This window comes from Ctenopharyngodon idella, chromosome 16, assembly GCF_019924925.1.
Source record: "Ctenopharyngodon idella isolate HZGC_01 chromosome 16, HZGC01, whole genome shotgun sequence".
NCBI classification, from domain to species: domain Eukaryota; kingdom Metazoa; phylum Chordata; class Actinopteri; order Cypriniformes; family Xenocyprididae; genus Ctenopharyngodon; species Ctenopharyngodon idella.
The window spans coordinates 12955560-12969485 of NC_067235.1; the positions used below are offsets into that span (position 1 = coordinate 12955560).

Below are 13926 nucleotides of genomic sequence, written 5' to 3' on the forward strand. Positions count from 1 at the left end.
AAAGATTAATCAGTCAGCCAAAAGCACAAATAATAATAAAAAAAAAAAAAAATAGCTATTCCCCTTATAAGCTGTAAAAAACAGCTTCTGCCTGTTGGACGAGATTTGTAGTTTGTGTGCTTTATTCCAAAACCAAGTAATCTTGAAAAAAAAATAAAAAGAAGACATTTTACTGGCGTTTTATTAAAAACTACTGGCAGCTTGCTGTTTCTGGTTAGCTGACAAATGTAAGAAGATTTACAAAAAAGGTGTTTGCTTAGCTAATAATCCATGAAAACATGCTGTGTCAGCTATGTTCAGTTATGTTCTTGTTGTAATGCTGTGCGTTTTAGGACACTTATTAACTTCGAGGAGAGCTTGGCTCTCTAACTATGATGGTATTTCTTTTGACTGTCAACAGGAGGCGCTGTTTCCTGATTATATTCACCTGAGTACTGCGCTGCTGCCAAACCATTTCCAGGTACAAGAGATCACGGCGACAGCTTTTTTCAATATAAAATGGATATAGTGAGTTTTGTGTAAGTGCAACTCAACACACGTCACAGCGCAAGAAATGGAGACACATTCACAAGCTGGTGAGCAAAAGAGAAATTTGTGTTGCTTATGTGTTTGTACGTGGTTTTCTCTTGGCTTTCCTGGCGTACAGGAAGTACATGGTGTGTCCCGTGAAAATGAACAGGACGGAGATGATGACAAGGAGGCCGAAGTGTTGTGGCTGGGGTGCAGAGATGACCATGAGGAAGTGAAGCAGGTCCATCAGGTAATTCATAGAACTCTGGACTCCATTCACCACCCCACGCTCTGATTCACATATGGTTTCCTGCAAGAGCTGAGTCACTGTCAGGTCGAAGGACCAGAGACCTGTAAAACATCGGACACTTTGGGTAACACTTCAAGGTGATATAATTACTTGTAATACAGTCAGTTAGCATAGTATTCTTACTAAATTCACATTTTTAGTCGTACCACATGACATTTGGTACGACCAGAACTAACCTTGCCTTGTCATAAAAAGTTACAATTATTTGATACTTTGAGACACTTATTGACACACATCCTGAGGTCCTCTCTGTTAACATTTGCTGTTTTATATTTTATTTTTCATGCATGTTTCTGCATGTTGGTTGGACCGCATGACTTTAATTTTGCAGAGAAAAGCTTTTCAAATATTAATAAGCAATGAAATGGTTTTGTTAAAGTATTTTTTTTTATAAGAAATAATAAAAGATGATGCCAAACACTTAATGTTTAAGAATGAAATATTCATTAATTTAAATTAATTAAATACAGTTAATTTAAGGAAATAAAAATATGCATGACATAAAATTTATTTATAAAAAAATATTTAAAATGTATGTACACTGTCGTTACTTTCTATTCCTCAATGAATCCTGAAAAAAACAGTTTCCACAAAAATATTAATAAGAATAAGAAATTTCATAAACCGCAAATCAGCATATTAGAATGATTTCTGAAGGATCATGTGACACTGAAAACTGAAGTAATGATGCTGAAAATTCAGCTTTGCAATCACAGGAAAAATTAACATTTTAAAATATATGCAAATAGAAAACAGTTATTTTAAATTGCAATAATATTTCACAGTATTGCTGTTTTTAGTGTGTTTTTGATCAAATAAATGCAGCCTTGGTGGACAAACATTTAAAAACATTTAAAAAAATCTTACTGACCCCAAATATATATTATTTTTAATTAATAGATAGGATAAATCAGCCATCTACTCACCAACTCGAGCTGTAATGACTCCAAGGAACAGCAGGATAATGGAAATGTAAGACTCAGGTTCTGACCCTGCTGGTGCGTTCTCAAACAGCACAGTGTTATTGGTCCAGTGAATGGAGGAACGGTCTGGCAGCAGAGGCTGGTTACTGCCTCCACGCAGTGGGTATCCGTGCCTCTGGTGACCTCCGGTCATTCCTCCCACATCTGACGCATTCCCCATATTTAGTATGCTGAAGTCCATGGGGCTACCGGGGGCAAACACAGAGCACACACAAAGTAACAAGCAAACTAGGTGCAGGCCGCTAGAAATGACCCCGGTGTTGACCAGGCCATATGCTTTCCGCAGCTTTGTGAAAAGGACAGTACCCAGAAGCCCCGCCACAGCCGACACGCCCATCAGTATGCTGAGCAGCGAGCCGCTAACGCCCTGGGTGTAGGCGTAGCCAGTGGTGATGCAGTCAAAACCTAGCACTGTGGTGTAAAGGAAGGCCAGGCCCAGGCCGGCTAGGAAAACAGGCTGTCTGTAATATGCCCTCCATCCTTCCCGACAGGTGCTGAGGAGTCCACGCAGACGATGGAGGCACATTGGTATTCGGGTTAGTTCTTGTAAATGCAGGTTGCTGGTGCTTTCCTCTGAGATGGCTCCAGTTGTACATGCTGAGGTCCTGCCTGAATAAAAGAGGATAGATTTTGTCAACAATTAGTTCTATTTGTTTATCTATCTATCTGTCTGTCTGTCTGTCTGTCTACCTATCCTGTCTGTCGTTTGTTCCATGTATCTATCTGTCTGTTGTTCATTCGTACATTTGTTCTATCTATCTATCTGTCTGTCTGTCTGTCCCATCTATCTGTCTGTCGATCATTAGTACATTTGTTCTATCTATCTATCTATCTATCTATCTATCTGTCTGTCTGTCTGTCTGTCTGTCGTTTGTTCTGTCTGTCGTTTGTTCTGTCTGTCTGTTGTTCGTACATTTGTTCTATCTGTCTGTCTATCTATCTATCTAGAATCTTTTGTGTTCTAGTTTATGCTCAAATGTTACCTTGTGAGGATTTTCTTTCTCTTTTCTTCTCTAAATAGCTTTGATGTTCCATTGCTGGTGGTTTGACAGACAGAGCCGGTACGATACGGTAGACTCTGGAGAGGAAGAAGAACTCCACAATGAGGGACACCAGATTCCATCCTAAGATGAAGCCACAGCCAACCACATTCGAGGCCAGGGTCATTACCTGACCCACCGCCAGAGGAGCCAGAATGTTGGTCACCTGATCGATCCGCCTCATTGTAGCATTCATTCCTGTATTAGGAGGAAATCAAAACTCAACATATTTTTTTTCTGAATATTTGTGTCTGTGATGTATTTGTATGCTTATTAGATTATAACAGTGTTAGCTTAGCAACATGCTAACAGGTAAACTTTACTGAAATCAATTGAGTTGTTTCTCCTGTGTGTTTTTTTTTTTTTTTTTTTTTTTTTTTGCAGCGTGTGGAATTGCTCCCTCATTTGTGAGGTTAAAAAGTAGCTGCCTACGTAGGCCATGACATTACTTGGTTTAGGAACAGAGCTACACTATATTGCAAAAGTATTGGGACACCCCTTCAAATCATTGAATTCGTGTGTTCCGAACACTTCCATGGTCACAGGTGTATAAAATCAAGCACCTAGTCATGCAGATAGTGAATTCAAGCGTGGTACCGTGATAGGTTGCCACCTGTCCATTCGTGAAATTTCCTCACTACTAAATATTCCACGGTCAGCTGTTAGTGGTATCATAACAAAGTGGAAGCAACTGGGAACAACAGCAACTCAGCCACAAAGTGGTAGGCCACGTAAAAATCGCAGAGTCAATAGTTACAGACCTCCAAACTTTGTGTGGCCTTCAGATTAGCTCAAGAACAGTGCGTAGAGAGTTTCATAGAATGGGTTTCCATGGCCGAGCAGCTGCATCCAAGCCTTACATCACCAAATGCAATGCAAAGCGTCGGATGCAGTGGTGTAAAGCACACCGCCACTGGACTCTAGAGCAGCGGAGACGTGTTCTCTGGAGTGACGAATCACACTTCTCTGACTGGCAATCTGATGGATGAGTCTGGGTTTGGCGGTTGCCAGGAGAACGGTACTTGCCTGACTGCATTGTGCCAAGTGTAAAGTTTGGAGGGGGGATTATGGTGTGGGGTTGTTTTTCAGGGGATGGGCTTGGCCCCTTAGTTCATGGATAAGCGAGTTTGGTGTGGAGGCACTTGACTGGCCTGCACAGAGTCCTGACCTCAACCCGATAGATCACCTTTGGGATGAATTAGAGCGGAGACTACAAGCCAGGTCTTCTCGTCCAACATCAGTGCCTGACCTCACAAATGCACTTCTAGAAGAATGGTCAAAAATTCCCATAAACACACTCCTAAACCTTGTGGAAAGCATTCCCAGAAGAGTTGAAGCTGTTATAGCTGCAAAGGGTGGGCCAACTCCATATTAAACCCTACAGATTAAGAATGGGATGCCATTAAAGTTCATGTGCACGTAAAGGCAGACGTCCCCTAACTTTTGGCAATATAGTGTAAGTCTGTCAAATAAGGTGCGTATTTGCATGCACATATAGGCCCCGTCCACACAGAGACGCGTTTTTGTGAATACGCACAAATTTTGTATCGGATAGGCGTTTCGTCCACACGGATCCGGCATTTTTGGAAGGTGAAAGCCACTATTTTTTTGAAACCGGGTCCCAGAGTGGATAAATCTGAAAACACCATCTTTGCGTTTTCGTGTAGACAGCCTATCTGTATATTTTGTGAAACGATGATGTCATCACCCCATGTGTCGACCCTAGTCAGACACAGCTAACAGCACAAAACAACAACAACAACAACAATAGCAGACTCTAGATGCTTGTGTTCGTGCTGCAGAAGCGATTGAGCCAAAATAAAGCGTTATTTCTAAGCTTTACGTAGTTTGTATACAGAGCGCAAGGTTTATGCACATGCTCCAAGTCTTATTCGCTGTTTTAAGTGTATCTCTGTGGCAGAATTACAGTGCCACATACTGGTCTGGCATGTATACTACATCGTTTTGAGTTGTTTCAGTGGTTTCGTGTAGACGCAGATATTTCTTGAGACAAGGAAAAAAAAGATCAGATTGGGTAAGCTCCGGCTTCGTGTAGACGTAGCCATAGACTCGGCAAAAAAAGAAATGTCTCTTTTCCAGGATAATGTATTTTAAAGATAATTTTGTTAAATCCATTCCAAATAAGCATTACAGATCTTTATTGGAAAGGGTTTAAACAATTTTTTCATGCTTGTTCAATGAACCATAAGCAATTACCGCACATGCACCTGTGCAACAGTCTTTAAGACGCTTAACAACAGTTTACAGGTGGTAGACAAGTAAAGTCACAGTCACAATATCTTCGGACACTAAAGAAACCTTTCTACTGACTACTGAGAAAGATGCCCAGGGTCCCTGCTCACCTGCGTGAACATGAGAACTGCAGATGTGGCAAGAAAAATAAACTGTGTTGTACATGATGTAAATCACATAAGACAGTGCTACAGGGTTTAGTTTATGTAGTTGCTGAGTTTATTTTATGTGTTAGACTGATTAAATGTTAAAACACCTTGATTTCCAAAACACATTAGCATTATGCTAACAGAAATAAAGGTCATACCTGCGAGGTGACCACGGTTGTAGCCTGTGATCACCACTATCCAATCCCTCTGGATGGCAATGGTGAGAGCTGTGCTGGCGAGGTTCGCCACATCTGCCAGGACGATCACCACCGTATAACAAACCACCTTGTGTGAGTTGTGTGATGCAACAAGTTACTATGCTATGTCATAACAGCAGGAATGCTTCAGCAATGACCAGCCAGAGACAGAAGGCACACAATGGTACGCTTAAGACATGATTGTGTTCTGAATGGGCAGATATTACTAAAACATTTTAGGATACAATGTAACAGGGACTTACAGTTAGCCACCCATCCCAGATTTCCTCAATCCACTTTTTATAGGAGAACACCAACATGAGTACGATGCTGCAGATGGTCACTGAGATATTCTGAATGAACAGAGATGCATGGGCCACTGTAGAGAGAGACAGAGAGGAAATTATGATGCTTAAAATAATACAAATATATACATATATATATATATATATATATATATATATATATATTAATAACATGAAAAAGTGGCACCTTAATAAAAAGAAACATAAAATTTTAAATATATTTTTACTTTTAATTATATTTTCCATAAAAAAAACAAACAAAGCATGTTTAAGGACAATTGTTTTCTTTTGCTATTATTCTCTATTATTGTTGAATTGTTAATTGTAAAGTAAAATGCAAAAATGCAAATAATAATAATATTGTTTATATAAATTTATATATTTCTTTCTGATGACCCAAAATATATATGACCCAACCCAGACATGTTCATGACATCTCCTCATTATCTTTTCAATGGAATAACAGAGAAGATTTTAACAAATATTTATGCGATAATGCATCTTTTACCTTTGTTTCTTGGGTTGCGGTCAACCCAGTCGCCAATCAAAGCCCCTAGTAAGAGCACCGATCCAGCCACCACCAGTCCAAAGATGCCAGTTAACAGCAGGTTATGACCATACAGCTCAATCAGGAAGACGGAGATGGCGAAATGCCACATGCGATCACCCTGGTACGTGAAAAGAGACGCTCAGCTCTAGATATCATACTTCACATTGTGTGGTCCTCGAAGCATCATGAAAAGAAAAAAAAAAAAAAAAAAAAACGCCAGAGCTCATGCCCTGCTTACTGAGTGCCAGCATGGCAGATATGAAAGGGGCTCCTTACCCACATAGATAATGCTCCGCTCACATAGATGAGGAACTTGGGACCCTTGAGGTAGATGAGGGCTAAACCTATGAGATAAATGATCTCAGATGATTTATTTCTTGTATGAGCATTTGTTGTAAATAATATGCTGTTTCATGCTAGACAGCAAAAACAAGAAGAGTCTGCAGACTTATTATAAGCATAAAATAGCAGACGAATAATGTTTCTAGCCTTACCTTAAAATTCAGAGGGATAGTTCACCCGAAAATGAAAATTCTGTCATCATTTACTCTCTGAACTCACATGACTTTTTCTTCCATGGAGCACAAAAGTAAAAATCATTAAGAATTGTGCTGGTAGCTCTTTTCCATGCAATTAACGATGAATGGGGACTGAAGATTTTAGTTTAGGCTTTTGAACCGTAAACTTGAGAACAGAATCACTCTGATTCATTAACAAATAATTCATTTTTTTGAGTTCAACTCGAATGACTTGTTAGTCAAACATGGTTAATTCTCTTTTAAGAGCTAAGCTTTAAAATAATTGTTAAATTCTGATCCGTTTGTTACACAAAACAACAATGGGACTTCAGAAAATTTGGAATATCTCACATGACTTGAATGGATTACACTTATAATGCATCCCATTTGATACTTGGGTATCATGGAAAAGCATGACATTCATTTGAGTAAACCCAAATAAGTTGGCAAAACTCAAAAAAATTGAGGTAATCAGTTACATTAATTTTTTTAAGTTAAGAAATTCAAAGTTTAAGTAAGCAGAACTGGCAGATTTCAATTTTGTACTCAGAAATCTTAAGTTAGGAGTAATTAAAATATTAGTATTTTGAGTATTAACACTCAATTTGAGTATTTATTCTCCCTTTTGAATGTCATGGCAAAGCTTGCTGTGAAATAGAAATCCCAGCCCAGTTTCAGGTAAATTTAGGTTTGTCTAAATTAAAAGAAACAAGTTCATAAAACTCAAAACAATGAAACAATTCAGCTTACTTAAAATGTGTCAGTTTAGTGAACTCAAAAGAAAAAGAAAGTTCTAAATACTCAATATTTAAGTATTTAACTGATTTGTTTAATTTGAGTTTGCCCTCCTCAAACCAATTAATTATTTTGAGCGTTAAGGTTTACAGTGTATCACAGAAGAAGCGGTTTGGAATGACAAGGAATGTTCACCTGATAATGCTGACTAAATTTTCAAATTTGAGTGAACTGTTTCTTTAAGCATATATTCTGTCAAGCAACCTGATTTAAGTTCTATAGAAATTCCACTGTTTAGTTATATGGAATACATTGAGTAGTTTGAAGAACAATTTCAGAGTATTAAAAAGCTTTGAATGTTTCCCTATATACACAAAGGAGGATAAATAGTAAAGAAACATACGTGGTATATTCCTGGCTTTGATCACAGGTGAATCTCTGTCATTATCATTGTCAAACTCCACAGCAAAACCACCACTCTGGGCCCCCTCTGTTCTGAGAGACATCCTGCATGAACAGCATGACTGAATTACAATCAGGTCAATAGATGGTAAATGAGTGAATCATTTAAATAAATATATGAAATAAATAAATGATAAGTAAAGAAAACATTTTAATTCTAACAAAGTTTGCAGTTCTTTTGTTGGTCGGGTTATCATGCTGTAATGAGGCCTATATACAAACCTGTGAAAAATATCAAACACATATAAACAACCTAAAATACAACATTTTATTGATTTGAGTAAATTATTAGTCAATAATAATCAGTTAATTGTGTGCATTTTACTTACTAATATTTACTTGTTTTTCAACGATCATACACTATTGGTAAGATTTTTTAATGTTTTTAATAGAAGTTTCACATGCTCACCAAGGCTGCATTTATTTGATCAAAAACACAGTGAAAAAATAATATTGTGAAATTTTATTTACTATAACCGTTTTGTAAAATGAAATTTATTTCTGTGAAGGCAAAGCTGAATTTTCAGCATCATTATTCCAGTCACGAGTGTCACATGACCCTTCAGAAATCATTCTAATTGCTGATTTGCTGCTTAAGAAGCATTTCTTATTATTAACAATGTTGAAAACAGTTGTGCTTAATGTTTTTGTAATAACCATGACCATGACTTTTTCTTTCAGGATTTTTTTGATAAATACAATGTTCAAAACAACAGCATTTGTTTGAAATATAAATATAGGTAACACTTTACAATAAGGTACATTAGTTAACATTAGTTAACTACATTAATTAACATGAACTAATAATTAACTGCACTTATACAGCATTTATTAATCTTTGTTAATGTTAATTTCAACATTTACTAATACATGATTAAAATCTTGTTAACATTGCACTGTGAACTAACATGAACAAACAGTGAACAACTGTATTTTCATTAACTAACGTTAACGAACATTAGTAAATACAGTAAAAAATGTATTGCTCATGGTTAGTTCATGTTAGTTAATACATTAACTAATGTTTAACTAATGAAACTTATTGTAAAGTGTTACCTAAATATATTATAAATATAAAGCTTTTGTAACATTATAAATGTCTTTACTGTCGTGTTTGATCAATTTAATGCATTCTTGCTGAATAAAAGTATTAATTTCTTTCCTAAAATAGATTTAAAAAAATAAATAAAAATAAACTACCTGACCCAAAACTTTCAAACGGTATTATATGTTCATGATATGTTAAAGGGTTAGTTCACCCAAAAATGAAAATAATGTCTTTATTACTCACCCTCATGGCGTTCCACACCCGTGAGACCTTCGTTCATCTTCGGAACACAAATTAAGATATTTTTGTTGAAATCCGATGGCTCAATGAGGCCTGCATAGCCAGCAATGACATTTCCTCTCTCAAGATCCATTAATGTACTAAAAACATATTTAAATCAGTTCATGTGAGTACAGTGGTTCAATATTAATATTATAAAGCAACGAGAATATTTTTGGTGCGCTAAAAAAACAAAATAACGACTTATATAGTGATGGCCGATTTCAAAACACTGCTTCAGGAAGCTTCAGAGCGTGTCGAATCAGCGTGTCGAATCATGATTCGGATCTCGTATCAAAACACCAAACTGCTGAAATCACATGACTTTGGCGCTCCGAACCGCTGATTCGATACGCTGATTCATAAGTCGTTATTTTGGTTTTTTGGCACACCAAAGATATTCTCGTCGCTTTATAATATTAATATTGAACCACTGTACTCACATGAACTGATTTAAATATGTTTTTAGTACATTAATGGATCTTGAGAGAGGAAATGTCATTGCTGGCTATGCAGGCCTCACTGAGCCATCGGATTTCAACAAAAATATCTTAATTTGTGTTCCGAAGATTAATGAAGGTCTTACGGGTGTGGAACGGCATGAGGGTGAGTAATAAATGACATTATTTTCATTTTTGGGTGAACTAACCCTTTAAAGTCTGGGGTCTTATGCTCATTAAGGCTGCATTTATTTCATAATAAATACAGAAAAAAACAATAATATTGTGAAATATTATTACAATTTAAAATTATGGTTTTCTATTTTAATATACTTTAAAATATAATTTATTTCTGTGATGCAAAGCTGAATTTTCAGCATCATTACTCCAGTCTTCAGTGTCACATGAATCTTCAGAAATCATTGTAATATGCTGATTTGATACTCAGTTATTATCGATGTTGAAAACAGTTGTGTTGCTTAATATTTTTTTGGATCCTGTGATACTTTTTTCAGGAATCATTAATGAATAAAAGGTTAAAAAGAAAAGCATTTATTCAAAATATAAATCTTTTCTAACAATATAAATCTTTACTATCACTTTTTATCAATTTAACACATCCATGATGAATAAAAGTATTAATTTCTTTCAAAAAAAAGAAAGAAAAAAAATGACTGACCCCAAACTTTTGAACGGTAGTGTATATTGTTACAAAAGATTTCTATTTTAAATAAATGCTGATATTTTTTAACTTTTTATTCATCAAAGAATCCTGAAAAAGTATCACAGGTTATAAAATAATATTAAGCAGCACAACTGTTTCTAACATTGATAATAAATCAGCGTATTAGAATGATTTCTGAAGGATCATGTGACACTGAAGACTGGAGTAATGATGCTGAAAATTCAGCTTTGCATCACAGAAATAAATTATATTTTAAAGTATATTAAAATGATGAACTCATTCCATAATTGATGGACTTTACACAGTTATTGAACTGAAATGTATCATCACTGAACTGATTTCACCTGAATATTGACAGTGCAGTACTTTAACCAGTGTTGTATAAAGCGCTATACTGTAGGCTATATATAAAGATATATAATCAACAATTTGAGTGAGAATTTAAATCGGAAAATAAACATTTCATAATTTCTTGTGGTCTCCCTTTTGTTTTAATGACAGCAGCACTTCATCAACATCACGAGTTTGTGTAAAACCTGATAATCATAAAAAACCAACCAAAGAGCATCTTGAGCTTCAATGGAACCGTCACATGATCAATGTCACAATTAGATTGAACAAGAAGTTGTGCAAAATTAAATATTTCTTTGTCATTTTGCATCATAACAGTTATAGTTTTACAATATGTTCACTTTCTGTTGTTGTTGATGTTCTTTTCTGTTTTAAATACAATTTTGATTCCCAGACTTTCAGTATGGCCTCAGACCTTCAGACCCAGGTGTACACACACATTCACATACTTTTCTACTACAGGTAGAAAAAAAAATCACCTGATATTTGACTCCTGGTGTCCTCCTTGCTATGAGCGTTTGCTGTGTCTCAAGGTTGTGCTATCCATGTGTCCCAGGTAAGGATGCTTCCATGCAGGCCTGAATTCCAGCAGTCGTACTGTGAGGGGCTTGATAACATCATAGTGCATGAGGGCACCATTGTATGAAACTGCCAGAAAAGCAGAACGAGTCACAGGCTGACAAAGGCAGCCAGCATATTCCACAGCACGTGACAGCGAGGGGGGACAATGTCACCGTTCACCCCCCACATCACAAAAAAAAAACGACCACCCTGTCACTCAAATCTCATACACATGCAGTTTTGTAATCAATTCTTATTTAATCAGAATCAATTTATTATTATATATCAAAATGTTTTATGGCCATCATTGACAAAGCACTGTTTATCAACAATGTTTTCAGATTTATACAATGACCATCTGAACAACAGCTGAACATGATGCATCACCTTGAACCCTTCAGATTATATATAATAAACATATAATGAATGCTCTTTATTTCACCACTACTTCAGATAACATAACAATAAACATACTTTATCAAATGAATCATTTTGACAAATGGTGCTGTGTTTATTTTGGTGTACGAAATTGTTTGTATTTTTTATTATTGATACTATTTTTTTTTATTTTGTGTTTGTGTATACCACCTCCCACTTTTAGCCCAAAGAAAAACATAATTCTAACATATTCTCAACTTATTAATAACCTATCAAGTGGATTCATCATTAGATCCCACACTCTTAGAAAAAAAAAAGAGGTCAATGGGATTCTATATAGAAGCTAGGGTTTTAATGAACCCTTTACGTCAAAAAAGGTTCCATAGGGAAAAACATTTTAAATGATTGCATAATACTTTCATAATTAATGGGTTATTTCAGTTTTTTTTTTTTTTTTTTCTAGTGATAAAGCATGTAAGAGCTTGTGTCACGAATTCCTGTCTGAGTCTATGGACTTTTATTTTGATATTCATTTGTCTTATTTTGCCTGTGTTCAGTTCCAGTGTGTTTAGTTCCTATTTACTTGGTTGTCATTTATTCATTTATTCATTTTTTCGTTGTTTAACTGATTAGAACTCACCTGCTGTATATCATGTTCATCATCCTATGTATTTAAGCCATTTAAAGTCCATAGTCAATAATTTTATCCATTAAAACTCACCTTTGATCACCAAAATGACACATTTAAACATTTTTTCCTGTAAAAAAAAAAAATCTTCATGCCTTAAAATAGTTTGAATGTAACTCTACACCCTTGACTTATTTATAGTACGAGGATCTATGAATATGCTAATTAGCCCCGCCTCCACTCACTCGCACGAGCTCAAGAGAGCCACTCTGTGAACTTGAGGTAAACACTGCAAAATGGTATCGCTTTTTACAACGCCAGACACATAAAGGTAATTAATATGATTAGCATTTTGCTTGACTATGTTATCAAACAGCTAATAATGTGTTGCTAATGTTCCACAAACCATGTTCCCGTTCGCGAGTCAAACAGCTGCCTTCTAACAATCAGTATCCTCAGAAACGCTTTGAACACCGTAAGGTCAGTGGAGAAAGGCATATAGTTCATCATAACATCGTTATATACATCATACACCCGCTATATTGCTAAATCTACCCGATTTTTTATATCAACAGAAAAATATACCGGGATATATTCTCTTGAGACTGTCCTGCTTCTGAGCGGTCATGGTTAATGATATGCTAAAGCCTGGAGAAACGTTGACGTGATTGGTTACAAGGTAGTTTGTGAAATCAGAAACGCCAGCGATTTCAAATCGCAGGTTTGAGACTGTCTTTTTTTCACTGCAGTTTTAAATAGAAAATACTCAGCAATGGTGTTGACTTATGAATTTGCACATGGTTTGTCTTAAAGCATATTACAAACACCACATAGACATATAAACAACTTTAAAAACTTGGTTTTCCCCACAGGGGGACTTTAAGTTTCTTAAGTTATTGTCTTGTGTTACAGTATGTGATGGTATGTATCTTTGTTTAGTTCCTGCCTATTAAATGTTGTTTCATCGATCATCTTTGTCAAGCCTCATTGTTCTGGATCATCTAGTCAAGCCAGCACAATACAGCTTGTAAAGCATGATAGGGCTTAATTCATAAAATTTAACAAAAAAAAAATTAAAACTAAATCCATAAAACGATCCCATGATGGGAAAGGTTCTATATATGAAGCACCAGAACCTTTTCTTCTAATAAGAGTGTGCAGATGTTTCATGAGAAATGGGAACTTTATTGCTACTACACTCCACGAATAGATGTGCTGTACTTGTTACTTAGAAAAACATACACATAGCCTACACAATATGGTACTTTAAAAACAAAATTCATATATATATATATATATAATAAAATGGTGTGATGGGATATTTTAGATATTTTGTTTTTATATAGTGCTGTATATTAATCTATAGCTTTGATGTTAATGCTTTCCTAATGCTTAATGTTTTCCTGGTACATTTTTTTTTTTTCCCCAGCAAGAAATCTGTTATCAAATGTTCTGTTTTTGCAGTTAAACTGATTAAAGGTCACTCATTGATATAAGAGTTCCTCAATGCTCTAAATGCAGATGTAATGTAAGGGCTCTTCCTG

The 13926-nt window shown here is 35.8% G+C and overlaps 1 protein-coding gene across 1 annotated transcript; it reads right to left on the reverse strand.

The window, feature by feature from the left end:
- Nucleotides 1-571: 571 nt before the first annotated feature.
- si:ch211-254p10.2 (solute carrier family 40 member 1) lies at nucleotides 572-13347 on the reverse strand. The gene is made up of 9 exons (XM_051866572.1): nucleotides 11295-13347; nucleotides 7954-8057; nucleotides 6574-6641; nucleotides 6256-6415; nucleotides 5706-5821; nucleotides 5404-5530; nucleotides 2787-3041; nucleotides 1747-2412; nucleotides 572-861 (listed from the first exon to the last, which is right to left on the reverse strand). Exons 2-9 carry the CDS (start codon nucleotides 8054-8056, stop codon nucleotides 602-604), a joined length of 1755 nt encoding a protein of 584 aa, XP_051722532.1. The 5' UTR covers nucleotide 8057; nucleotides 11295-13347; the 3' UTR covers nucleotides 572-601.
- Nucleotides 13348-13926: the final 579 nt, after the last annotated feature.

Coding starts and splice junctions, on each gene's coding strand:
- si:ch211-254p10.2 (XM_051866572.1), bottom strand. CDS start 8,056: ATGTCTCTCAGAACAGAGGGGGCCCAGAGTGGTGGTTTTGCTGTGGAG. Junction 6,416..6,573: donor GCGGAGCATTATCTATGTGG/GTAAGGAGCCCC, acceptor TTCACGTACCAG/GGTGATCGCATGTGGCATTT. Junction 5,531..5,705: donor TCTGGGATGGGTGGCTAACT/GTAAGTCCCTGT, acceptor AACTCACACAAG/GTGGTTTGTTATACGGTGGT.